Source organism: Rhinolophus hipposideros (genome assembly GCF_964194185.1).
Source record: "Rhinolophus hipposideros genome assembly, chromosome: 24".
In the NCBI taxonomy this organism is placed as follows: Eukaryota; Metazoa; Chordata; class Mammalia; order Chiroptera; family Rhinolophidae; genus Rhinolophus; species Rhinolophus hipposideros.
The window spans coordinates 14154489-14179586 of record NC_138070.1 but is presented as its reverse complement, the minus strand read 5'-3'; the positions used below and the strand labels follow the sequence as shown (position 1 = coordinate 14179586).

At 47.3% G+C, this 25098-nt stretch overlaps 2 protein-coding genes across 4 annotated transcripts in view; one reads left to right on the top strand and one right to left on the bottom strand.

Annotated features, from left to right (window-relative positions):
* Window positions 1–609: 609 nt before the first annotated feature.
* Window positions 610–17349, top strand: DAO (D-amino acid oxidase). Of its 2 annotated transcripts, XM_081037311.1 has the most exons (12): window positions 610–740; window positions 3420–3535; window positions 4871–5073; window positions 6151–6265; window positions 7512–7588; window positions 8250–8315; window positions 9742–9796; window positions 11042–11146; window positions 12046–12128; window positions 13275–13392; window positions 13985–14083; window positions 15063–17349. In XM_081037311.1, the coding sequence occupies exons 3-12, from the start codon at window positions 4880–4882 to the stop codon at window positions 15192–15194; spliced, it is 1044 nt and encodes a 347-aa protein (XP_080893437.1). In that variant the 5' UTR covers window positions 610–740; window positions 3420–3535; window positions 4871–4879; the 3' UTR covers window positions 15195–17349. The 2 variants fall into 2 exon arrangements, with proteins under 2 accessions (XP_080893437.1, XP_080893438.1); XM_081037312.1 differs by lacking the exons at window positions 610–740; window positions 3420–3535 and adding an exon at window positions 4154–4324.
* Window positions 17350–19071: 1722 nt separating this feature from the next.
* The window catches only part of SVOP (SV2 related protein), a 62520-nt gene continuing 56493 nt past the window's right edge, over window positions 19072–25098 (bottom strand). For both annotated transcript variants that reach the window (XM_081037309.1, XM_081037310.1), the window contains exons 15-16: window positions 21951–22040; window positions 19072–20679 (exon numbers count right to left, since the gene is read on the bottom strand). In XM_081037309.1, coding sequence (XP_080893435.1) covers window positions 20473–20679; window positions 21951–22040 — 297 coding nt within the window. In that variant the 3' untranslated portion in view covers window positions 19072–20472. The remainder of the gene's footprint in view (window positions 20680–21950; window positions 22041–25098) is intronic.

Genomic DNA, 25098 nt, shown 5'->3' with positions numbered 1-25098 from the left:
CTCCGCCCTCCCACCCTCCCACACAGACCATGAGGCACCTGATGATCTTAGGCTCTAAGAATCACAGGTCCAGGTCGAGCTCTGGCAGAGGAAGGATCTAGAGCCTTGCCCCTCATGTCTCTGGGATACAGGAGCAAAGGACCATGCGTCCTCATGGTCCAAACAGCCATCACCTCAACTCTTTTCTTGGACTCATCCACCTAGCGTCCCAGAAGGCACTGGGCTGGCCAGCTGGCCCTGGAAGCCTCTGTCCTGTACCTCTGGGCTCCCCTCAGGAGCTGCCAGGCTGACCACCCCCACGCTTCAGGCCAGGGCCCGACCCAAACCTCCCAGAGGGGGGCAGCAGGAAGAGGGAACAAAGAGGATCGTCTCCAGCTGGCCCAGGAGACAGACCTCCTTATGTCCATCAGCCCTCCAAGAAGCCCGCCTGCCTTTACGCCCTCCCCCCAGGCCTGTACACAGGGGCTGGTTAGGATCAGCCAAAAGAGGCAGGCAGCTTTTCAGGCACTGGGAGCGAGGGGAGCTGAGGTCTTCCAGCCTGGCCCGGGGCCAGCCCCTGGGAGCCGTGCAGCGCCAAGCTGTGCCCTGTCCATAACTGCAGACTTTGACCCTGAGCTCCAGTCCGGCTGGCAGGCGGAGGGCTAAGGACGGGATGCCCCAGAATCAGGAGCCTCCCCTCCGGAGACAGGACCCTGTGCTCCCAGCAGCTGCCTCTTTTCTCCTGAAGTTTGACACACCAGGTGAGTGGGAATATGTGTGTGGTGGGGAGGACGGGGGGAGTGCACAGCAGAACTTCAATGCCCTCTTAGCGTCAACAAAGGAGCTCCACATTTGAGGAGCTCAAGCTCCTCAAAGGAGCTTGAGGCAGGTGACAACCATGGAGTTGGGCAGGGACTTCAGGTAAGCATCTTCGCCTCTCGAAGTCTCAGTTTTCCCATCTGGGAGATGGGGATTATAACTCACCTGTTACGGGGTTCATTTGAGTATTAGAAGAGGTGACGAATGTTAAGTGCTTAGCACAGAACTGGTCACATAACAAGCACTCAATAAATGGTAATTATTATTATTTTGGGGGTGGGGAGCTGGTAGCCTGGTTGTCAAGTGTTTATAGAATTTGTTCCATTTTAAAGATAAACCCTGAAAATATCAGTTTTATAAGAAGTAGCCATATGGTGCAACCTGGAAAAGCTAACTAACTATGTACATTCAAATACTTTATCCATGACTTGTTGATTCTTTCAGAATAAGTCTTTCCTATTCTTTGCCATGCTCACATAGCCATCCAATTCCTTTCTAGAGACAACAGAGCTTATAAGCATACAAATCCAAGACTAAAAAGCAAGCAGAAATTGTTGGTGCCAACTTATTGCTGGCTGCCTAAATAGTTTTATGGCATAGTACAGAAAGCTCAGTTAGAACTGGGTCCAGATCCGAACACTGGCCCACACTGGCTGTGTGACTTTGGGAGAGTGACTTCCTGTCCTTAAACCTCACTCAGTCCCACCTCTGTGGGACTCAACTTCCAGAGCAGTTGAGAGGATTAAGCAAGAGGACATCTGTGCTCCATCTACATGTGACTGCCAAAATTATTCCCTTCCTGCTCCACGCTTATGTAGACATTATAATTACACACACACACACACACACACACACACACACACAGAGTTTATTAAAAGTCTCTATATCAGTATCAAATTTAATTCACATAGTTTATTAAGATAATTGATTTAGGATACATGGTTTTTCCTCTTAAATTCTGTGCCTATTACTAACACACTAAACATTCCTACATTTGGTGTATTTTATGTGTGTTTTTTCAATGCAGGACCCTGAAACATGGGCGTTTCTCTTTACCTGCTTGACCCTGAGGTTTTTCACTTGGGAGTCAGGCCGGCCTGGGCTCTGTTTCTCACCAGCTGGCTGGTTGAATCTCAGTTGCCTCGTCTGTAAAATGGGCATAATGATAACCCCAAGGGTTGTTAGAAGATTAAAGTAGATAATGCGTGTAAAGTTCTTAGCACAATCCTCAGAGTTGAAAACCTAGCAGCTACTATCGTTGTTTATCTCCACTTTGCAGTCCTTTTCTTGATGTGACCTATTCCTGCCTTTCCCAGAGACTTTGTAACTCCAAGACCCCACAAATCCTTTTATTACAATTCTGTGACTTTGGCCTAGCTGTGTCACTTTGGCCGAGTCGCTTCTCTTTTCTGGGCCTCAGTTTCCCCATCTGCATGATGGTGTCTTGCTTATCTTCAGAATTTTACATACTGGACAAACTGAGCCCCACACTGTTACTTGTCCTTCTTGTCTTGCTAGCTGGTTCCAGAAGTAGCACTGGGTCCTGTCTTCTGCTCTTCTCTTGGGCATGTGACTCTGCTCCTACCCAGAGGCTTTGACACACCTCATCAGCCTCATTATGGGATATGTGCCATGTGCCGGCTCTGCTTTGGACCAAAGACTTTTTCTCCCTGCCCAGAAACCTTGGAAGAGTTTTCTAACACTCTCCTTCTCTCACCTCACAAACTTCTATTACATAAGCAGCTCCTTTTTTTTCTCCATCCTTTACTGGTTTTCTAGGTAGCGTGAGAATGGAAAAAAGTCGGGTCCTGGAAAAAGGAGAGCTGGGTTCACACCCCTGCTATTCCTCCAACTCTTGTTGTGACCTCAAATAATTACTGCTCTCTCCAGCCTCAGCTGCCTCATCTGCAAATTGGGAAGGATGGTAATCACTGCTGTCATTTATGAATTCCCTAGCACTTTATGATTATTTTCCCCTTTGATCCTCATAAGAACTCCATTCATTCACTCATTCATTCATTCATTCACTTATGAATCTTTGCTGTGCACCAGGCACTGTTCTAGGCTCTGGGGATAGAGCAGAAGACAAAAGTCCCTGCTCTCCTGAAGCTTATATTCTGGTGGAGAGACAATAGGCAGGGAGCTTTGTTAGCCCTTAAAAGTGTAGAGAAGAGGAAACAGGCTCAGTTAGTGGCCACGTCATTCCGGTTTGCTGCTGGACTCTTCTAATTTTTTCACTCAGAGTCCACATGCTGGGGACACCATCAGTCCAAATCAGGGAGGTTGGTCACCCTGGCTCAATCAAGTTAAATGACAGCTGGTGTATGCCAGAGCCAGGCTGTGAACCTGCCCCACAGCCACCTCCCCATGCCATGCCACCATCTGGATTCAGTACGAGGAATTGGGAAAATACAGGAAAGCTCTCTATCCTTGCCTTCTTGTTGTCAATGTACAAAAGCGGTCAACTCTCCAGAGGTTATGCAGAGACAGTCAGAAGGCCCAGAGAGGGGAAGTAAGTTGGCCAACGTCACACAGCAAGCCAGAAGTAAAGCCAGGTCTGACTCTCTCTTCTTTCTCTCTCCTCCTCAACATCCAGTGTTCTTTCTTTTGTTATTTCCAAGGTGTTGGGGGACAGAAGGAGGCTGCCATGTACTGAAGGCCTACTCTGTGCCAGGCAGTTACCAGGAACTGTTGCCAAGCCGGTCATTTCACCTTCAGGGCGACCCCGCGAGACGAGGTAACTTATTTTATAAAATAGGAGACTGAAGGAGGAGGGTGGGGATGCCTGAGAGGGTATGCCTTCCCCACCCCCAACCAAGCCCCGGCTGGCAGCTAGAAGGAGAATCGCCCAGAGCAACGATGCCTTTTTGTTTTTTGGTTTTATCTCCAACTTGGCTGCTGAAACCCCGACAGAGTCCAGTTCTTGTGGGCTGGAGCCGTTTCCCCCTTTACAAAACTAGGCCATACTGAAAACGTCCTGCTGTTTGGGGCCACAGGCCCAACTTGCCAGGAGCCAAGTTCTGTGGGAAGAGAGTTGTGAGTAAAGAGGAGGGAAAGTTGAATTTAGCCCTTCTGGGCACAAAACATCCCCTTGTTTTGCCTCAGCAGGAGCCGGCAGAATATTTCCCTGCTGTGCAGACCCAAACAGCTTCAAGGTCAAAAGCTGCTTGGCCTTAGAAATTTCCAAGGACCCAGGCAGCCTAGCATCCCAAGACAGGCCGTGAGGGGGTACACTGGAAGACCTGAATTCTGAGGTCAGACATTGCATCTGATGTGCTCACAGCTGTATCCACAGCTGCCAGTCTGTCACACAGTAGGTGTGTAGGAGTTGACTTAAATTAAAATTTAATCCCAGCAGCACCACTTGCTGGCTGTGTGACCTTGAGGAAGTGACTTCGTCTCTCTGAGCCTCAGTGTTCTCATCTGTGAAGTGGAGCCAATAACATCAGTCCCTATGTCATAAGAATGTTGGGAGACTTAGATGAAATAATACATGGGAAGCACTTAGCTCTGGGGCTGGCACACGGTAGGTACTCTGCAAATGTCAGTAAGTCACTTCTTTTGTACTAGACAGCGTGTTATGCTTTTTTCATTTGCCATCTACATACATCTCTCATCTACTCTCTGAGGCATGAGTTAATAATTTTCCTATTTTCCAGAAGAAGAAAATGAGACTCATGGAGCATCTTGCCCAACATCAATGTCCAGTAGGCAGCAGAGCTGAGATCTGAGATTTGAAGACAAGAGCCCATTGTCCTAACCATTCTCCCCAGCCTAGAGCTGGCCAGGCACTCTGCTAGGCCCATTTTTTATATTCCCAGCTGGGTACATCGTATTTGGGCAGGCTACCCAGAGAAAGGGGTATTACTTACCAGCTGTGTGACCTTGGGCAAGTGGCTTTGCCTCTCCATGCCTCAGTTTTTCCATTTGTGAGGATCATTGAGAAGATCAAGTATAAAACGGATTTGGTGATATCCGGCACTTTCTAAGCCTTCAGTGGATGGTGGCGATGGTAGAGATGGTGATGGAGAGGATGGTGATGATGGCACACCTCAACCCTTCTTTTCTGCAGGCTGGCACAATGCGCGTGGTCGTGATTGGAGCTGGGGTTATTGGGTTGTCCACCGCCCTCTGCATTCATGAGCGCTACCACTCCATCCTGCAGTCGCTGGACATAAAGGTCTATGCAGACCGCTTCACCCCGCTCACCAACACCGACGTGGCTGCTGGCCTTTGTCAGCCCTACGTCTCCGATCCCAGCAACGCACAGGAAAAGTGAGTGAGGGCCCCAGGGGGTGGCTAGGGGGGCCAGAGGAGCTGAGTCTGCAGAGGGGTGACCTCTCTCAAGGTCCCTGCCACCAAGAACAAACCCTTTGTGGGGGTTATGGCCTGGCATGAGGTGAAGAAAATAATACATATTAAGCCCCTTTTATGTGCCAGACCGATGCTACACTTACTTGATCTTAGCAGTGATGGAACGTGTGCCAGACAAATGGAGGCTTTGTCGCTATGCTTTCCCTAAACCAGGTGGCCGTCGATGCATCTGGAATACTTCTAAGTGGGTGAATCAATGCTCAGGTTTAGCAGAGACATCACAAAGGTCATTATGTTAGTTTAGAAACCCCCAGCTGCTTCAACAAAGGAAGCCACAGATGAATAATGGCTGAAACAGAAGTTTCATTCTTATTTCTCATAAATTCCGAACACCAATGTTCCTGATGAGTGGGTGGCAATTCAGGGATCAGGTTCCTTCCCTGTCATGGCTCTGCCATCCTCCTCTGTGGCTTCCGACATTGCCTTTCTTAAGGGTGGGCACCTGTGGAAGGAGCACAGCGAGAAACAAGTGTGCTGAGTCTTTAGGATCCATTGGCCAGAATGCAGTCACATGGCCATATCTAGCTGTAAGAGAGTCTGGGAAATGTAGTTGAGCTGTGTGCCCAGGGGAAAGAGGAAAGCGTTTGGGAGGAGCAAGCTTATGTCTGCCACCTGTGTTTACAGTGGGGGTTGCCCAGAGAGAGCCTGAACCCTGTGGCTCACAGTCTCCAAATCAGGTCAAAGCCTTCATTTAAACCTGTCAACGATATGATCCCAAGATAAAAGTGGGCTCCAAGTGGTTGTGATGGAGCTCATTTGTTCCACCTCTTCTCCATCCTATTAATGGGGAAATACTGGAAAGTTTCGGGAAGTAGGAGACCCACAGGCATTTGGGGTGCTGCAGGAGTGGAACATGGTGGATGTCTGGATTTGGACACATCCCCACCAGCCTGATCACAGTCCCATGCAAGCTGACCCTCAAAGCTGTCTTGCCCAGCTCAGGGTCTTAGGTGATGATACTCTGGGGGACCCTTCCAGGCATTGGAACCAGCAGACCTTCGACTATCTCCTGAGCCACATCCATTCTCCCAATGCTGCAAACATGGGCCTGGCCCTAATCTCAGGCTACAACCTCTTCTGTGAAGCTGTTCCGGTGAGTGAGGAGTCCATGACCATGGGGCAGAGCCGTCATCACAGACTTAGGCTGGGGCCCCACGTCTGGGGAGTACTTTGAGACTTCTATGTGCAACACAGGCTTACTTTAAATCTATTTTTACTTTTAAATTTATTTTTGTTTCCAATATTTTAAATAAAATTGGCAGAGACCAAAGAATCTTCTGATGAACAGGGGGACTAGGTTTTGATTGATATGGATAAAACTCAGACAATCCTGTAATGGTGGGCACTTGGCGCTAATGCCAAAAGGTTTACTGCACCCCTGGGGGTCCCAGAGCTTTTCATCAAGATGGACTGAAACACTCATCATGGCACAAACTTCTAAAGTACCTACTGTGGGCCAGGCCCTGTCCTAACTATTTTATAAAGAGTGACTCATTTAATTCTCTCAATAACCAGGAAGTAAGTGCTAATATTATCTTCCTTTTGCAGATGAAATAGAGTCACTTACCTGAGCTCACCAAGCTTTAAAGTGGCAGAGGTGGGATTTGAACCCAAGCATTCTGTGACCACAAGGTGCCCAATGTGTTAAGAAAGGCACAACAGCCTTGGGCGATGTTCTCAGGTTACTTGGAAAGGGTGATCTGGCTAGGTACCCAGAACCCCATCCATGCCAGCCCTCCGATGTTTAGTCAACATTTAGCACCATGCAAAAGGCATTGCCCATGTTATCTGTTACCTTCCGTAGGGTCAAGAGTGACTATTAACTCCATGGTACAGACTAGAAAACTGAGTCTCAGAGAATTCAAGATGGTCAGTGGTGAGGTCAAAATCTCCATTTAAGTTGTCTGACCCTATGCTCTGCTGCCTCCCACTCTCGCCCCTTGGTGACTCTCACTCTCACCCTTTTTTCTCCCATATTTCTGACACTTACCCTATCACTCACCCCCGGTCTTACTCTCTTACCCTTAGTATAGATAGCATAATGATTAAGAATTTGGACTCTGAAGCCAAACTGTGTGGGTTCAGAGCTCAGTCCCACCACTTAATAGCTGTGTGACTTTAGACAAGTTACACAACATCTCTAAGCCTCAGTCAGCCAATCTGTAAAATGGGGATAGGGATGGTATCTGCCTCAATGGGAGTGATATAAGTGATATAAGTGGAACAGCACCTTTCACTCAGTAAACATTATATGTTTTGTTGTTATCATTATTATTGATTTTTGCCCATTCCTGTGGTCATGGGCAAAAAGTCATCATCCTTCTCTTCTTCCTCTGCAGGACCCTTTCTGGAAGGACACTTATCTGGGATTTCGGAAACTGACCCCAAGAGAGCTGGACATGTTCCCTGGTTATAGGTAAGGTTATTGTCATGGACAAAGGGGCTGAGGCCCCACAGATCACACCTGCCTGTCTAGAAGGCAGCAGAAGACGTAGTCACCAAATTTCCTGTCCTATTCCAGGCCTAGAGCCCCTGGGAACTTGGTCTAATGGCACAATGTCCAGCTCCTTCTGAGAGGACTCCCACTCAAATTGGGTCTTGGACTAAGGAGATTGGGGATATGGAATCACAGATCTCAAGCCCAGAATCTTCAAATCACTATTCTCTTTTGTAGATGAGGAAACTGAGCTTCAGAGAGGCTAAGTCACTTCCCAAGGTCACATAGCCAAGCGACCAAAATGGGATTCCAACCCAGTCTGACTCCGAACCTCTCCATTCTTTTTCCTACATGCCTCTCTGGTCCTCTCCTCACCCCCCCTCCCCCAATGTTCGAATCCCTTCTACAAATGTGTGTCCAGTCTCCACTTACACATCCCTATGTCAGGGATGGCTTTCTCTGATAGAAAAGTTTTCCTTGCATTGAGCTGAAAACCACTTCCCCCTTGAATTTCACCCAATGGTTCTGGCCCTACCCTTGGGGCCCAAAAGATGACACTGCTCCCACCTCCATTTGACAGCCTCCCAATATAGCTCTAATTCTGATCCTTTATTCTCACATTTGCCTGCTGTGACTCTAGCTATGGCTGGTTCAACACAAGCCTGATTCTGGAAGGGAGGAGATATCTACAGTGGCTGACTGAAAGGTGAGATTTTTCAATGTTAGTTTCAGAAAGGCACCTCCCAGGGACCAGGGTGGTAATAGATGATTGTTCATGGGATTCTTTGTATCAACCAACCCTAAATGTTAACCCTTAGGCATCATGGGATCTATCCTTGGTCCTGATCACTTCTGGGTACTAAGACAATGGTTCCCATGCTTAGTTGGGCAACAGAACCATCTGGGCAGCTTTTTACATGTGATATTTATTCTCAACCTCACTAAAATCTGTAATGTTTGTGGAATCGTTTTAAATGGACTGTCTTAAAATTTCCAGACATAATTACATCATCTACGAAACATAAGTTGCCTTTTATTTTTAATATCTCACTTTTTTTTCTTGTCTAACTGCTATGGCCAGTACTTCTAGAACAATGTTAACTAATACAGGTGAGAGTTGATGTCCCTGTCTTGCTCTGATGTTGACAGCAATCTCATAGTGTTCCACATTAGTAAACATTAAGTTGAGCGATACCTTTATATTTCTATTCACATACCCTCATATTAAGGAAGATTCCACATATTTCCTACATATTACTACTTTAAGATTTTTAAAAATATGGAATGGATGGTGGCTTTTATCAAAGGACCTAGGGAGGTTTTAAAAAACAGATTTCAGGACCCTGCTTCCTGTCCACTAAATCAAAACCTCTGAGATGGGGCTCATAAATTTGTATTTTAAGAAGTTTCCTGAGTGATTCTAATTAAGCGCCAGGTTTGGGAAATGTTGTGCTAAAACATGGTTGGTTATTTCTTCTAAACCTGGGACACGTAATGACTCCTGTCTAGACTCTTTCAGAAAAGACTGCTCCCAGTTTTTCTATATTGAGGACAGTATGTAGATAAAATAGTCCTGAAGTTATGTTTCAACCTTTATTTAGTTTATTTCCTGTTATTTTGAGATTTCTACTGTTTTTCTAATGGTGACAGATTTTTATTCCACTGGGATATTTAGAGGGGGGGTAGGTGTCCCCAGCCCACTTCCCTCTTCATGCTTTGCTTCTGACAAAGGGGCATGTGGCATGGTCCAACCCTGTTCCTCCTCCACCCTGTATCTCATTCCCTTTGGTAGTGTAAAGCAATGTGGTGGTAGGAGGAAGCGTTTCCAACTAAGAAGCCTGGGTTCGAGTCCCAGTCCCATAACTAACTCACTGTATGACCTTCAGCAAGGCCCTTCTCTCATCTCCATCTGACTGATGAGGGGCTTAGGTCATCTCAGGTCCCCAAGGGACATTTCATGGTCCACTAGTCCCATCAAGGTGCTCATGAACTGACTTGAGTATACAGCTATTTTCTCAAGGAACATCCTGTGGGATAGAAGTTTCTTTGGGAAATGTCCCCTATGCCCTCCTCTTGGAGAGATGAAACAGATAATTGAATACTGGGCTTTTTGATGTGTTTGATCATCCTAGGTTAACTGAGAGGGGAGTGAAGTTCTTCCAGAGGAAGGTGGAATCTTTTGAGGAGGTGAGCTGCAGGGCTGGAAGGGGCCGGATGTGGGAGAGAGGTGAAGAGGGCAGGCCTTTGCTTCTTGTTGCTGGGTTGGAAGCCGCCTTTTCAGCCTTCCAGAGTCCTCTTGAGGCCCATCCCAAACTCTGGGCCTTTTGTCAATGCTAGTAGGACTTAGGCATTCTACCCTGATATTGGTGGCAGAAGCAAAGGGACAGTGGTGGCCATTAAGGACAGATCTCTATTTAAGCCTCCTTGAGTTTTAGGGCCAGAGAGCTGGTTGCCTCTTCCCAGTATCAGCTGCACCCAACCCTCAAGTTCTAGACACTTGGTTGCCTCCTGCCGACATCTGGGTTGATGTTTCTGCAATGTCTCAATTCTCAGCTGACTCACCTCTGAAGTAACACCATCACCGACAATAATGATAGTAGCAGCTCCCATCGTCAGGCACTGGCTATGTACCAGGAGCTTTGCCTTATGACTTCACTCAATCCCAGCACCTAGAATAGTGCTTGGGACACGGGAGGTGCTCAGTACCATGCAGCTACTGGGATTCTGGGTCCAGCCCTGATGGACAGTTGGGAAATATAGTTGACTCAGGCACAGCTCTCATTTCCAAGGAACTCATAGTCCAGTGTAGCAAATACTGGGTCATGAATGATAATAGCGCCTTGCGATGTGTGTGTGACCCATGACTGACATGGGAAGGGAGTCCTGGGGGCTGGGTTGGGAGTTTGGGTGCCCATCAGGCTACATCCTTGAGCTGTCAAGTATCCCATAATGCCCAGAACTAGAGGTTCCAACATGCCTTCTGCAGATGTCTTGGCAGGGTAGAAGGCAAGAGAATGAAAAACAAAGGACACAGAAGGAGGAAGAGAAATATCTCGGCTTGCTTTCTGACTTCTTCTGGAAGCTTCCAAGAAGGTCCCTGCCTTGCACAGTATTGTTTTCTAAGTGCAGAGTATTCTAAATCCAGAGTCACATGGGATTCTCACAGTAGCCTATGACCATGCATTACCACCCCCATGTTATAGTTAAGGCAGCTGAGCCCTGAGGAAGTGACAGGACATTTCTGAGGCCACACAGCAGGTAAATGGCACAGAGGACTTTTGGAGCCATGCCCATGGATTCCTCATTGAGCCCCCACCCTGCTGTACCATAGGGAGCTGAGAGCTTCAAGGTGGGAGGAGGGGAGGTGGAGGGACAGGGGATACCAGGGTCCTTACCCCCTTCCACCCCACCTGCCCTGTTGGTTGCTGCCAGGTAGCAAGAGGAGGCGCGGATGTGATTATCAACTGCACCGGTGTGTGGGCGGGGGCGCTGCAACCAGACCCCCTGCTACAGCCAGGTCGAGGGCAGATCATCAAGGTGAGTGTGAAGGTGACGGATGACTCCCCCGACTTTCGTTGCTGGGAAGATGGTAGCGGTCTGCTTATTTCATCTCCAAAGAGAGAGGATACATCAGTAACATCGGTTAGAGAAAACGACAGGTGAAAGAAGCAAGAAGGACCAACACCACACGGCCCTCCCAAACTTTTCTTTTGGGGTTTCTTCCTAATAGCCAAGCATGTGTGTATATGTTTGTACACATGTGGGAGCCACATCTGCCTGTATTTTAATAAATAGAGCAAACATTTATGGAGTGTTTACTAAGGGCCAGGCACAGGCCTGAGCACATTGTGTTAATTCATTGAATCCTTACCACAATGTTAATTCATTTAATCCTTACCACAACCCTTTGAGGTGGGGTCTATCATATCACCATCAACATCTTACAGGGGGGGAAACTGAGGCACAGAGGAATTAAGTAAGATGCAAAGTTCACACGGTCGTAAATTATGGAGTTGGGATTAGAACCCAAGCAATCCGATTTAAGAGCCTGGATGTGTAAGCACTGGCCCACTTCGCCTCTCACTGTGTAAGTGGGTATGTGCGTGAGGCATGCCTCTTTGTGAGTGTACATGTGTGCGTTCACAAGTGTGTAGGTGTGTGTATGTGTGTGTGTTTCTGAGGTGGGCTAATGTGTGCATTTGCACCTGCGTGCTGGGCTTTTCTGTGAACATGTGGGTGAGAACGTGCAATGCTTCAGGGGGCAGGTGGCTCTCAGGGCGCTCTCACTGCACGAGCAGGCAGTCAGGGGCAGACTTGGGGCAGGGGGGTCAGGAATCGGCCTCTCCTATCAGAATATCTGGCCTTGGAGGGGAGCAGGGCAGAGGGGCCTGCTGATTTCACTCCTCTAACGAGACGACTCCATCCTCCATCAACAGGTCGATGCTCCTTGGATGAAGCATTTCATTATCACCCATGATCTCCATGGAGGTATCTACAAGTCGCCATACATCATCCCAGGGTAAACATCTGACATCCTCGGGCAGAAGAGCGGGCATCTTTATGCCCCTGCTGCCTGCCCCAGGCCCCTTGCTCACTCCCTTCAGGTTTTTTCTTCCAATTTTTTGTAAGTGTGATGACATCCCTGGGACGGTGGGACTTAGCCTTGCTTGGGCTCCATCTTGAACATACTTTTGGAGGACTGTAGTGGTGACACTGGAGACAAAGGTGATGCTGGAGACGAACACACGACGGCAGGAACATTAGAAGTGGTGTGCATGGCCATACTGGGAGTGGTACTGGGAATGGTGACTGGGGTTGATGGTGATGATGACATTCATGGGAGAGGTGACGATGTCAGTGAAGATGGTGGTCGTGTGGATGGGATGACAATATTGTGGACAGCAAAACGATGGTAGTAAAGGCATTATTGTCATTGACAAGGAGATCACAGGTGATGATGGTGGTGATTGGCAGGGGGGGCAGTCGTGGGTGTTGATGGAGATGACACCATCAGTGAGGCTGTTAATAGTGGGGCAGAGATGACCGTCTCAACGGCAAGTTAGTGGTGTGGTGGAGATGACAACATCAGTGGCCAACGGGTGACGGTGGAAATGGTGACGGGAGATGATGGTGATGACCCATCAATGATAACAAGGAAGGAAGAAGTGAAGATGACGTTGATGGAGGTGGCAATATTTTTTTCCAGCTTTCTTGAGATATGGTTGACATCGATGATGTACGTTTAAGACGTACAACATGATGATTGAATATATGCACAGATTGCAAAACGATTATCACAATAAAGTTAGTTAACACATCCGTCACCTCCCATAATTACATTTGTGTGTGTGCGTGTGGTGAGAATATTTAAGATGTACTCTTTTAGTAACTTTCAAGGACATACTACAGCATTGTTAACTATGGTCGTCATGCCGTACGTTGGAAGAGAGAACAAGGTTGCCGGTGATGTAAATGGTGATGGTGGAGGTGGTCGTTGATGGTACTGGAGGTGGCAGTGGTGTTGATGGCATTGTGAGCAGCGATGACGATGTTGAGGGTAGCAGTGGTTTAGGTCACAGGGCGGTAAGGGTGAGCATACGCATGACCCCGTTCTCCTCAAAGGCTTCATTTTCCTCCATCCATGACACTCCATGCTTGGATCTAGGACCCAGGCCGTGACTCTTGGAGGCATCTTCCAGCTGGGGAACTGGAGTGAGATAAACAACATTCAAGACCACAACACCATCTGGGAAGGCTGCTGCAGACTGGAGCCCACGCTGCAGGTAAGGTGGGGAGAGGTCTCGGCGCCCTAGACCGGGATCCCGGCAACTTGACCATGAGGATGCTTGAGGATGGGAAGATTCCACCACAGGGAAATTGGGCAAAGTAATTCCAGCAAGGGTCTGTAGAATACACCAGAATTTGAGGAGGCACAGGGAAGTCTGGCTGTGGGCGGATGAAACCGAGATGGCCGTGGATCAGAACTGCTCAGTGACGGTGACGAGGGTGGGGGTAGAAGTCATGGTTGGGATTGATGAAAATGTTGAGGGTGGCGATAAGGATGGTGATGAGGGGGTGACCGCTGAGGATATCGGGGTGGTGGCTGCTGGTGGTGGTGGTTGGTGAGGATGAGGCAGTTGGCAGAACTGGCGGTGAGGTGGTAGCGGTGACAGTGATGATGTTGGTGGCTGATTAATGTGGTGACGATAGCAGTGGTGATTAATAAGAGAGACAGTGATGGCGTTCGTGGTGGTGGTAAGGATCATGAGATTTCAAAAGCTGATTGTCACCTAAAAATGGCAGCAGCAGCAAAAAAAAGAAAAGAAAAAAAAAAGAAAAAATCCACACATGAATTGCTAACACTTCTCTTTCCAGGATGCCAGAATTGTTGCTGAATGGACTGGCTTCCGGCCAGTGCGCCCGCAGATTCGTCTAGAAAGAGAACAGCTTCACTTTGGATCTTCAAACATAGAGGTATGCTCTCCTGGCAAGGAAAGCAATGCCCTCCCCACTCCTGAGAGGGCTCTGGCACCTCCAGGGAGCAGTCTTTCCTCTCCTCCGGCTCCACACAGCCTCTTGGCAGGCAGGCACAGTGATGGCTAATATCCCCTTCACTATAAATGGGGAAACTGAGGCTCTATGATGGTAAAGGACCTGCTCAAGGTTACCTAGAGGGCAGTGCCTCCATTTGCTAAAGCCTGTGGTTGAACAGAAGGAAATAGGCACTTATTGAACATCTATTTTGTGTCCACCACATGAATGACATTTTGGAATCTCCCCTACTGCTCTTTGGGATTGGGACTGTTCCCCTCATGCTTCAGATGAGCAAAAGGAGGTTCCAAGAGGTGAAGTCACTTGCCTGAATCATACTACTGTTGAGGGGCAGAGCTGGGATCTGGTTTGAAGTTGACTCCGGAGCCATTTCCCAGCTGTCCATTTCTGGCTTCCCCATCATCTCTCTTGGGTCCTCTCTCATGTTCTCTCTCATAGCGGAGGAACTGGGCTTCTTAAAATGGTGGGAGCTGTCATGGGCTGAAGGCACTGAGCGGAGTGGGTGGTGGCTGGGTTCCCACCAGGAAAGCCATCTTCCCTATCTAAGTCACCCTTCCTTTCTTATTGTGTGTATGTGTGTGTAATGTGTGTATGTAGGGTGTGTGTGTGGGGGGGGGCAGGGTGGGGGGGGGAGGGCGGAATCTCTGACCTGAGTTCTGGATGATTCTGTTTGCTGTGCTGAGTGTATATAAAGCAGTTCCATTTCTTAAGCAGAAGAGGAGTCTAGGATATCAACCCCCAGCTCCCCAAACAATCCCCTTACTGCTGTTCCCAGGGCCCCCACCCTCCCGCTAGGGTGCTGAGAGGAGCTCTGGTGCCTTCTGGCTTTGCCCAGGACTCTTCAGAAAGCTCCTGAATCTTCCAGGGCAGACCAGGCCACCTTCTCTCTTGCCTCTCCCAGGTTATCCACAACTACGGCCACGGGGGCTACGGGATCACCATCCACTGGGGCTGTGCCCTGGAGGCGGCCAAGCTCTTTGGGGAAGTCCTGGAAGAAAGGAAGCTGCTCAGAATGCCACCATCCCATCTCTGAAGACGCCAGTGACCACTGCCTCTCCCACCAGGACTCCCCACTTTCCTTGGCCAAGTAATCAGTGCTCCTATCTGAGCCATCCCTTACCCTCCACCCCACCCCTGGCTCCTGTCCCCAAGAAGCATGAGGTGAGAGGGAACCACAGGTCAACTCCTAGAGGGGAGTCCAGCCCCACCCGGGACCTTCTGATCTACTTTCTCTGGCTTGACATTATGAAGATTTATTCCATGAGTCCTCAGAAGAAAGGAGAACACAGAAAATCAAAGAGGAGAACAGGAAAGTGAGGATAGTTGAGGTTAAGTAACTTGTTGACAAGTCACACTAACACATTAAAGGTTCTGAAAAGTCCTACCGCAAAGACACCTCTCTGACGTGGCTTAATCCAGTCTTCCTAAACCCACAGGGCCACGGAAACCGTTAGCCCAGAGCGTAAATGCCACAGAACGAACTCAAGAGAGTGCTGTAACAGATTTCGTTGCAGGCAATTATGTGTAGACCTGGAGTACGGAGGAGACAGAAGAGGTGAGACAGGGAACTAGCAACCTCGGATGCCTGGTCCACATCCCAAGTGGCATCAGTGACAATTCTGGGTCCTTTGCATTTCCGTATGAATTTTACAGTCAGCTGGCCCATTTCCGCACAAAAACCCACCTGGGATTTTGATAGAAATGGCGTTGAATGTATAGATCAATTCTCAAAGTATCGATTGCTATCTTAACCATTTTAAGGCTGCTGATCCATGATCCTGGAATATCTATTTATTTAGAACTTCAATTCTTTTCCGCATAGTTTTGTGGTTTGGAAACGGCCTGCCCTCTTTTTGTTAAATTGATTCCTAAGTGTTTTATTCTTCTTGATGCTGTGGTGAACGGAACTGTTTCCTTACGGATGAATTTAGAAAGTGCTCTGCTCTCTGGCATGGTGGGGATACAGTGGCATTTGACGTGGCCCATCATCAAGCATTCTGGATGAATCGAGAATGGTTACATGTGATGAAATCCAGGATGTTCAAATGTCACAGAATCAGAATACAGGAAAGCACCACCAGCAACTAATGTCTGACTGAAACCACTGAGTCTTTGAGGAGTCAGAAGGGCCTTCAGAACATTCTAGCACTTCAGCGCTGCCATCTTAATGCCTCCCACAGCACTCCGCCTCCCTTTGTAGTGCCCATATCACCCTGCATCACAAAGATCTGTTTCTGCCTGTTCCCCCTCCCCACTACTTTCTGAAGAGAAGGACCATGTCTCACTCTTTTTTGCATCTCAGTGTTGAATATCATGCTTGCTGCATGGCTGAAACGCCGTGCATACTGCCCACATGCCAGGACACGATCCGTAATAGAATTATGATGAATAGACTCGAGAGTTTACATGTGTTGCTGTGGGCTCCAGACATACCTGTCGTTTCGCCACCCTGCTGAAAGGGCAGGCCAAAGCCACCATGTTTGTGCTTCTTGATTCCACCCTCCCCTGACCCAAGTTAATTGGACCAGACTGAAACAAGCACTAAACTGAACCAATCAGCTTCCTCTGCTGAGGATTTGGAAGTGGGACACTGAACAGCTGAGTCAGATGTGTTTGCAGAGCTGAGCCATGGTGAGCAGGAACCATACGCACGGTTAGCATATGCAGCAGCCACAAGGAGGCAGAAGGAAGCCTGTCTGCAGAGAAGGGTGGAAATGGGGCTATGGACCCAAAGAGGGGGCTGCCTCGGGCCCTGGTGGCTCCCCAGTTCTCCCTTTCCATAGTGTGAGGCCAGGCTGCACTTTATTCCTGAGATCTTCTTAACCTTTCAGAGGCTGCAAACTGGCAGCCCACCAATCAAACCTGGCCTGCAGATGAATTTTATTGGGCTCACACATCATTTAAAACATTTTGATTCAACATACTAAAATTCGGAGATGTCACATAAAAATCCAGATTCCGGTCTTGAAAATTGGGAGATCCCACCGTGCAACAAAATCGGCTAGAACCGAGTAGTAGCCGCCGCCTTTGGATGGGACCTGTGTTCCTTACTCTGCCACAGTTCTCCGCCTTTCCTGTTCTTCCTTATTACCTCCGTTTCTCTCATTTACGTTCCCTCGTTGTCCCCTGTAAGAAACTAACTAGCCAATCCTAGCCTTAAAATAAAGCTGGACTTCTTCACTTGAATTAACCTGTGTCTAATTTCTACTCCTTGCATTAAGACAGCCTTGATGAGAATTCGTGGCAAGGCTCCTCCCCACCCCTTCCCACAGCCATCGCCTGCCTTCTTCCATGCTAACAGAATCCCAATTTTGTATTCAGGAGGCTGTGGGTATCCCTTTGTCCAGTGAGAAGTAAGTCCTTCCTTCCCCTGCCCTAGGGAAGGATTCATGCTGGGATAGACATGGGACCCAGATCTGACCAATGCATAGCAATGGTAAATCTGCTGAAGGACCTCCCTTTCAACCAAAAACAACAGACCCGTTTGAAAGCAGACCTTTTGCGACCAATCCTTCCCTCTTCTACCTCCTTTGAAAATAAATATGATGGCCGGCACTTCAGCAGCCATTTTGTGACCATGTGGTTTCAAATGCAGAGGATGGTGGAGGCAAAAAAAAAAAAAAAAGTTGGATCTTTGATGATATCATTGAGCTGCTGAACTTTTCCTAGCACTGCCTGACCCTGGACTTGTTAAATGAACAATTAATATTTTAATGGCTTAAGCTACTATTGACTAGTTTTACTACTGCTTGCTGCTCAAGGTAGCCAGTCCTTTGATGTTTATTAGTAGTAACAAAGGGAGACTCTTAATCTCATCCTTTAAGGCTCTCTGTTGCTTAATATTAAAAATAATGAATGCCCGTGTTCATTCCAAAGTTCAACCCTAAGACAGTCTTTCATCTCATTGCCAACACCATCAGGGTCATGTATGAGTTCCTGAGAATACTTGAAATAAGGGAAAGAAAGAAATGAGATAACCTGGCTACATTAAACATTTTTGCCATGTTCTGAAATCTTTCCAAACACTCAGAGAAACAGATGGCATTTCCATTAATGGAAATAGGAGCTTTTGGATGGTTCAAAATTAGATACAAATGTCCTCAACTAAAGCAACTTTTGGGGCAACTCTTATATTATTCAATAATATTGATTTTTCTGAAGGGCAGGCAATTTAGAAAGCAAAGTTTTTAACTTTCATTTTCTCAAGAAGAGAAAACTCTCGGAGGAGCCAAGGGTGGGGAGGGGAGGGTGGAGGGAGGGAGCGGGGCGAGGGCGGGGGCCACCATTTAAAAAAACAAAAAAAAAGAAGAAGAGAAAGCTCTCAACTGCAGGCCCCTTTCCCCCATCCCCTGGACAACATTTCTGCCCACCAAGCACTCCTTCCCCACCCCAGCCCTCAGTTCCTCCAGGTTATTTGAGGAGGAAGGGAGTGGCCCTGCTCATCCGGCAGTGTCTGGCCAGCTGGAAGGCAAAAAAGACAAGCGAAGGTTCTGTATTACCCAGGAGAGCTCAGCAGACCAGAAATAATAAGAGCTATAGCCACTCAGGGTTCCAGGATACACTCACAGTGTCAGGGAGCGGTAGATCTGCCAAGACACCTCCTCTCTGACTGCCTGGGCCAAGGCGGCTGCAGCCCCTATTTCAGGGACCCGGGATCATTTGCAGTCACCCTAGGATTTGCGCCTGAAGAAGCCGACCACTGTGACCTCAACACTGTTAAAAGACAGTGCTGTCTCCAACAGACTCAAAGTCGTAACGGTGGCAACCCACTGTGCAGCTTTCCCCTTTTATGGGAAAGATTGTCCTAGGAAAGCATTGAGATGACCCTGGATGGATAAAGTTGGCAAGACCATTAAGCTACACTGTCACTAGGACATTACGACAAACGAACTTCGCCCCTTGCAATGTCCATCACCAACATGTTTTAATAAGAGATGAACGTACACATTTGGCTTCCTTGCAATGTTGACTTCAAGCAGGTATGTCCAAGCAGAGGGTCAGTTTTCTCTGGCCTTTGATGGGATCCAGCCGCTTCTTCCCTGCACCTCTAGGTTCCCTGCCTTCATGATGGGGAAAAGGCTTGTGTAAACCAAATCCTGGAGGCGGGTGTTGTCTGCAGAGACACGGTGCCAGGCCTTCCTTCCAAGGCCAACCCCAAACCCTACTGACCTCCCTTCTCTTCCTTTGAAAATGTACACATTTCACACACCTGGGTCGTCCTGCTCCTCCCCACCCCACGGCCTCCCCACCAGGGTTTCCACTGCCGGAACCCCAAGCCATGTAAAGACCAAGCCAGCCCTTGACAGCAAGGGTGACAGAGGAACCACGGGGGAAGGGTTCCTGGTCCCCTGACCCCAATGGGGATGGATGATTGGCATAGCATCCTTTTGTTTTCTGTCCATTTAGCTATCCACCCATGCTCAAAATCAAAAACACTGACACCTGAGATAACTGTTTTGTTTCCCCAAGAGTCATCAATCCGCCTGACTGAGGAGGGGACCAGAAAAGAAGCCGCAATATGGCCTTCACTGCTGCCAAAGAGGAGGCCCCTGTTTTGGCTTTGGGCTTGATTCTCACCCCCGCTGGCCTCAGTCTCCAATGCCCAGGGGTAACAGCTTTCTGAGGCTGTCACCTGGTGCAAGCCCAGCTGTCCCCATGGACACTCCTGGATCCCCTAAGAACCAGGGACAGGGACTCCAAAGGGAGCCAGGTGGGGTACGTGGCTCAAGTTCAAATGCATGTCCATCTGCCAGAGCCTCCACTAGTCAGGCCCTTCCTGGGGAGGCAAACCGAGGGGCCTCATCGGAGGGAACGTTTCTTGGATCCAACAAAAAGCTGCTCAGGTCACACCCAGGTCACCTCTGATTTCAAAGAAGAAAGGGGGGCTGAGGGTAGAGGAGAAACCTACGGGTGGGTGGCAGGTGTCGACACACTGGGTGGCAGGTTTCACTAGGGTCTGGACCTGGACTGTATCTACAGAGATCTTTTGGTTTTTGTTCACCAAGTGTGTGACCAGCTGATTCTGGATGGCGTCTGGTTGGCTACTGGCGTCACCAGGCACTCCTACTGTGGCAGTTTTCCCATGCAGATCCACAGGTTATTAACAAACCTCCCCTTCCACATACAGAGAACCCCCAGAGCAAACATCTCTCCATCCCCAGGTGGCTCTCAATGAATACGAGCAACCAGGTTCCAGGCTGGACTCTTAGAGGAGTTCTTGGTGGCGGCAGTGACGGTCAGTGCCCCAGCTGGGCTCCACCAGCTCCCCATGCTCGACAGCCTCAAAGACCAGCTCAGCCCCCCATCGGTCACTACTCCTGAGAGCCAGAGTTCGACCTGGTCACGCCTGTAACATGCGTCCCTCGGCCGACCATCTCCTGGCCCCACTCCCGATGGCTGGACTCTTGCAGTCCGCGGCCTTTAGTCTCGATGGGCAAAAAGCAGGAGGCCACGGCAGCCAGGAGGCAACAGCCACTATACACGGCCAGCGTCAGGTACACGGAGGATTCCAGCATCACCTGGGGGAGAAAGATGCAGGCCGGTCAGAGCATCCCTTCTGAATAAACTACCCACCAGCTAATATGGATAATGCCAGTCCCTCTTGGAAGCATTCTGTGTGATTGTCCCATTTAGTCTTCATGGCAGCTTTATGAGGCAGGTACTTCATCCCCATTTTACAGAGGGAAAAACTGAAGCTCGAAGAGGGTTAAAAGTATACCCACATTCATGAAGATACTAAGAATGGGACTTGAACCCAGACCCCCTTGGCCCAAGAATCTGTATTCCTTATAACAACACTCTCTCCTGGGGCAGTACTTCTGCTGACCTCCTAGCTTGATGGCTCCAAGCAAATCACACAGCAGAGCTGAACGTCATTTCCTCATCTGCCAAACGAGCAGAAAGGCAGTGTCCAGGTCCTCAATGAGAGAATACCTCAGGAGCCCTTGGCACCATGCAGGCACATGGCAAGTCTCAACCATATTAGTCAGCGGTGACATACAATGGTCACAAACAAGCGTGCAGAACAGAACTACGTGGCTAAACCACATGTTGCAATGCTATGTACGTGAACTATTCAGAATCGCTAAATCCACGTTGAAAGAATGCAGATTGGCGGTTGCCAGGGGCTGCGAGGAGAAGGAAATGGGGAATGACTGCTTACTGGGTACAAAGTATTATTTTGGGGTGACGAAAATGTTTTGGAACTAGGCAGAGGTGGTGGTTGCATAACTGTGAATGTCCTAATGCCACTGAATCGTTCACTTTAAAGTGGTCAATTTTATGTTACGTGGCTTTCATCTCAATTTCAAAAAGGGATTCAAAACAGGAAAAAATAAAAAGCAAAATGGTTTCAAAACAGGACCCCTAAAAATGGGTAGAAATGCGTCAAGACACACAAAGAGTTGCAAAATTCTACAAGTACACCTAACTATCCAACTCAGAAACCAGGGATGGGGACATTTGTTTCCCATGAAATCAAGTTGGCCTGCTTGTTTTCATCCAAATTGTTTCTGGCCAAATCATACAACACCTCCAGGAGTCCTCTGCGTGGGAAAGACTCAGGTTTGATTCCCATCTTTTCTACTCTGACCTTGGCAAGTCCCTTTCCCCTTTTAAGCCTCAGATTTCTCATCTGCAAGCAGTATCTCTATTCTCCTAAGGTAGCTTATTAGGCTAAAATAAGCTAATGCATACAGAGGGCTCTGGAGAAGGCTTGGCATATAGTAACTGCCTACCACGCAATGGCTTTGGTCATGCCCACCTCCTCCATATTTAGGATGGCACCTACCTGAGCAATGAATGGAGTGATGAGGGCACCCACTCTTGCCATGCCGCTGCAGGTGCCCAGGCCCAGCGCTCGTGTCGCCGTAGGGTAGACCTGAAACACAGACACCAGATGTAGCCTTGAGAAAACGCAGTCCTTCCCTCTTCTCCAGCTCAGGAATGATGTGACTGACCCCCAGGGGCAAGCCTGAAGTTCGGGTGATTCCTTTCAGTGTTTGTGATTCTATTAAGGGATGGGAGATGGGGTGGAGAGTCTCCCACCAAAGGAGATAAGAAGTTCAAGTTCAACTGAGAAAGAGGGCAAGGGGCCGAGCTGTGGGTGGCAACCTTGTAATGAGGTACTCCTGCCCTGGTGGTCACCAAAGAACTCCGCCTGGAACTCCATGCAGGATCCAAGTACTGTCCTACCTGCCACTTTTCACTAGTTTACATTGAAGCATGGGTCACAGATGTTCAAGGCATTTCATAAAGAGAGATTGAAATGTTTACACAGTGTCTCAGTTTCTACCCAGCAGTGGCCACGTGCCTAGTTGTCCCCTAGGCAAAGTGAGAAGGCACTGAGCATCTTCCAGGCCACGGTAATTAAGAAGTGGGCATGTCTTCTCCACTCCCTTCCCCTGTCTGCTGGCTGGAAGGAGGATTCCAAGGCCTTAGGGCAGGGTTTTGCAACTTTGGCACTAGATATGGTTGCACTCTGCACCTGCCATCCCGGTTTTGACAACCCCAAATATCTTGAGACATTGCCAAATGTCCCCTGGGAGGCAAAATAGCCCTTGGTTAACAATCACCGAGTGAGGGAATCACAAGATGCAAGGAACTTGGGTCCCTAAATCATTGTGGGGAAGAACGCTGTCGGCCAACTTGGAACACCCGTATTGGACTGTTTCCTAAGTGAGAAACTTCTGTGGTATCAATACATTGTGTTCTGGGAATTATTTGTAACAGCAGCTAGCAGGCCTCTGACAAGCACATTGCTCTCAGTTCAGGAAGCTTAAAAAGAATGAAAACTCTAAAGAGGAAAAACAAAGCTCATGCTCGATCCCACCCCTCCGACATAAGCATTGTCACATTTTCATGCATATTCTTCTAGTTTTTCTGTGATTGTATACATATTTATTCATTCATTCATTCATTCATTCAATGAATACTTTTTGAGTGCATATCATATGTATTATATGACATTTTAATTTACTCAGTGATACAAGCAACATATAAATGTAGAAATATATTCTTGTAAAAATACTTAAATTCCCTGTTAATCCACTCCCTGTCTCAGGAAAATTCTTCCCACAGGACTCCACTATTATGAAATTTGGAACCTATCCTCCCCGATACGTTAAAAAATATGGGTATAGAAAATATGTAGCATTGTTTTTAAAATATAGATGGTATCATACTGAGCAGCATATCAGTCTGAAACTTGCTTTTTCCATTCAGCAATATACCTTAAAATCCTACCCACATCAATGTACAGAGAGCTACCTCATTCTTTTTAATTGCTGTAACGGAATTCCACAGTTGATATTCCACAGTTTACCATTCAGAAGAGACTAATGGACATTATATTGTGTGTGTGTGTATTATACACATATAATAGAATACAACTATATGTTCTATTATATAAAAGTAAATATAATACAACGTATTTATGTATAGTTATGTATGTTAATATAGCAATAATAAACACATAATTATATAGTATAATAAAGCACAGTATGTAATAGAGTATAGTATAGTACAGTATATAGTATATAGAGTATATATATACTATATAGTATAGTGAAGTACAGTATATTATATATAGTGTTTCCCCGAAAATAAGACCTAGCCAAACCCCAGTTCTAATGCGTCTTTTGGAGCAAAAATTAACATAAGACCCGATCTTATTTTCAGGAAAATATGGTATAAGACCTAGTCTTATTTTTGGGGAAACATGGTATATAATATACTGTAGTAGAGTATATAATAGATATTGTATATATGTATTACCGTGTTTCCCCAAAAAGATGACCTAGCCAGACCATCAGCTCTAATGCATCTTTTGGAGCAAAGTATAAGACCTGGTATTACATTATATTATATATATTATATTATATTATATTATATTATATTATATTATATTATATTATATTATATTATATTATATGTTACATTATGTTATATGCCATAATATGTTATTATATTATATTATATTATATTATATTATATTATATTATATTATATTATATTATATTATATTATATTAAGACCCGGTCTTATTTTACTATAACATATTAAGTAAAATAAGACCGGGTCTTATATAAATTTTTGCTCCAGAAGACGCATTAGAGCTGATGGTCCACTAGGTCTTATTTTCGGGGAAACAAGGTATGTAGTATTGTACAATATAGCACAGTATAGTGTAGCAGCTATTAAAAAGAACAAAGTAGATACATATGTTCTGGGCTCATTATCTTCCATATTCCTCTCCAGAACTCTCTACCCTTCCCCACCTCATTCTCTGCCCTGGGAGCTGGCCAATGTGGACAACAAAGGGCTCGTTGGCCCTCTGGCGCCTGCCAATGGTAAGCCCCACTGAGACATGGGCAGGAGGTGGGTGAGAGAGGCTGGGGTATTTACTTTCCTGCTCCTTCCCTTCTAGGTTGCCTCAGGCCACCTGCATCCTTCAACTAACGGTGAAAGCTTCTTTCTACACAACTTTCTCCTGGGACCCTGTACCAGGCCCCTGTCCTCACCCCACCAGTCTTGGATGGTAGCACTGTCCCCAGCCACCCCCACCCCATTGCAAGCTCTGGGCACTGCCCCACATCACTGTAATTTGTCCCTTTATTAAACTCTTCTCAATTGCTCAGTTACTCAATTTGATACAGTCACTAACATGTATCAGTAAGTGCTTCGAAAAAAAATCTGGAAGAACATACTATTCCAGAAGGTTTCCTCTAGGAAGGGGGAATGGGGTCCCTTTTATTTTTGATTTACACAGCTTGGTAACATTTGGAAGTTTTACATTGAACCCATGCTTTTATAAGCAGACAAAAATTACTGATAGCCTGAAATAACGTAGGGCTTCATAGCTGTCACTCAGACACAAGGACAAATTTCATACCAAGGAGCCTAGGCTGGGTGTTTCTAGAGGCAGAACTCCCTGCATC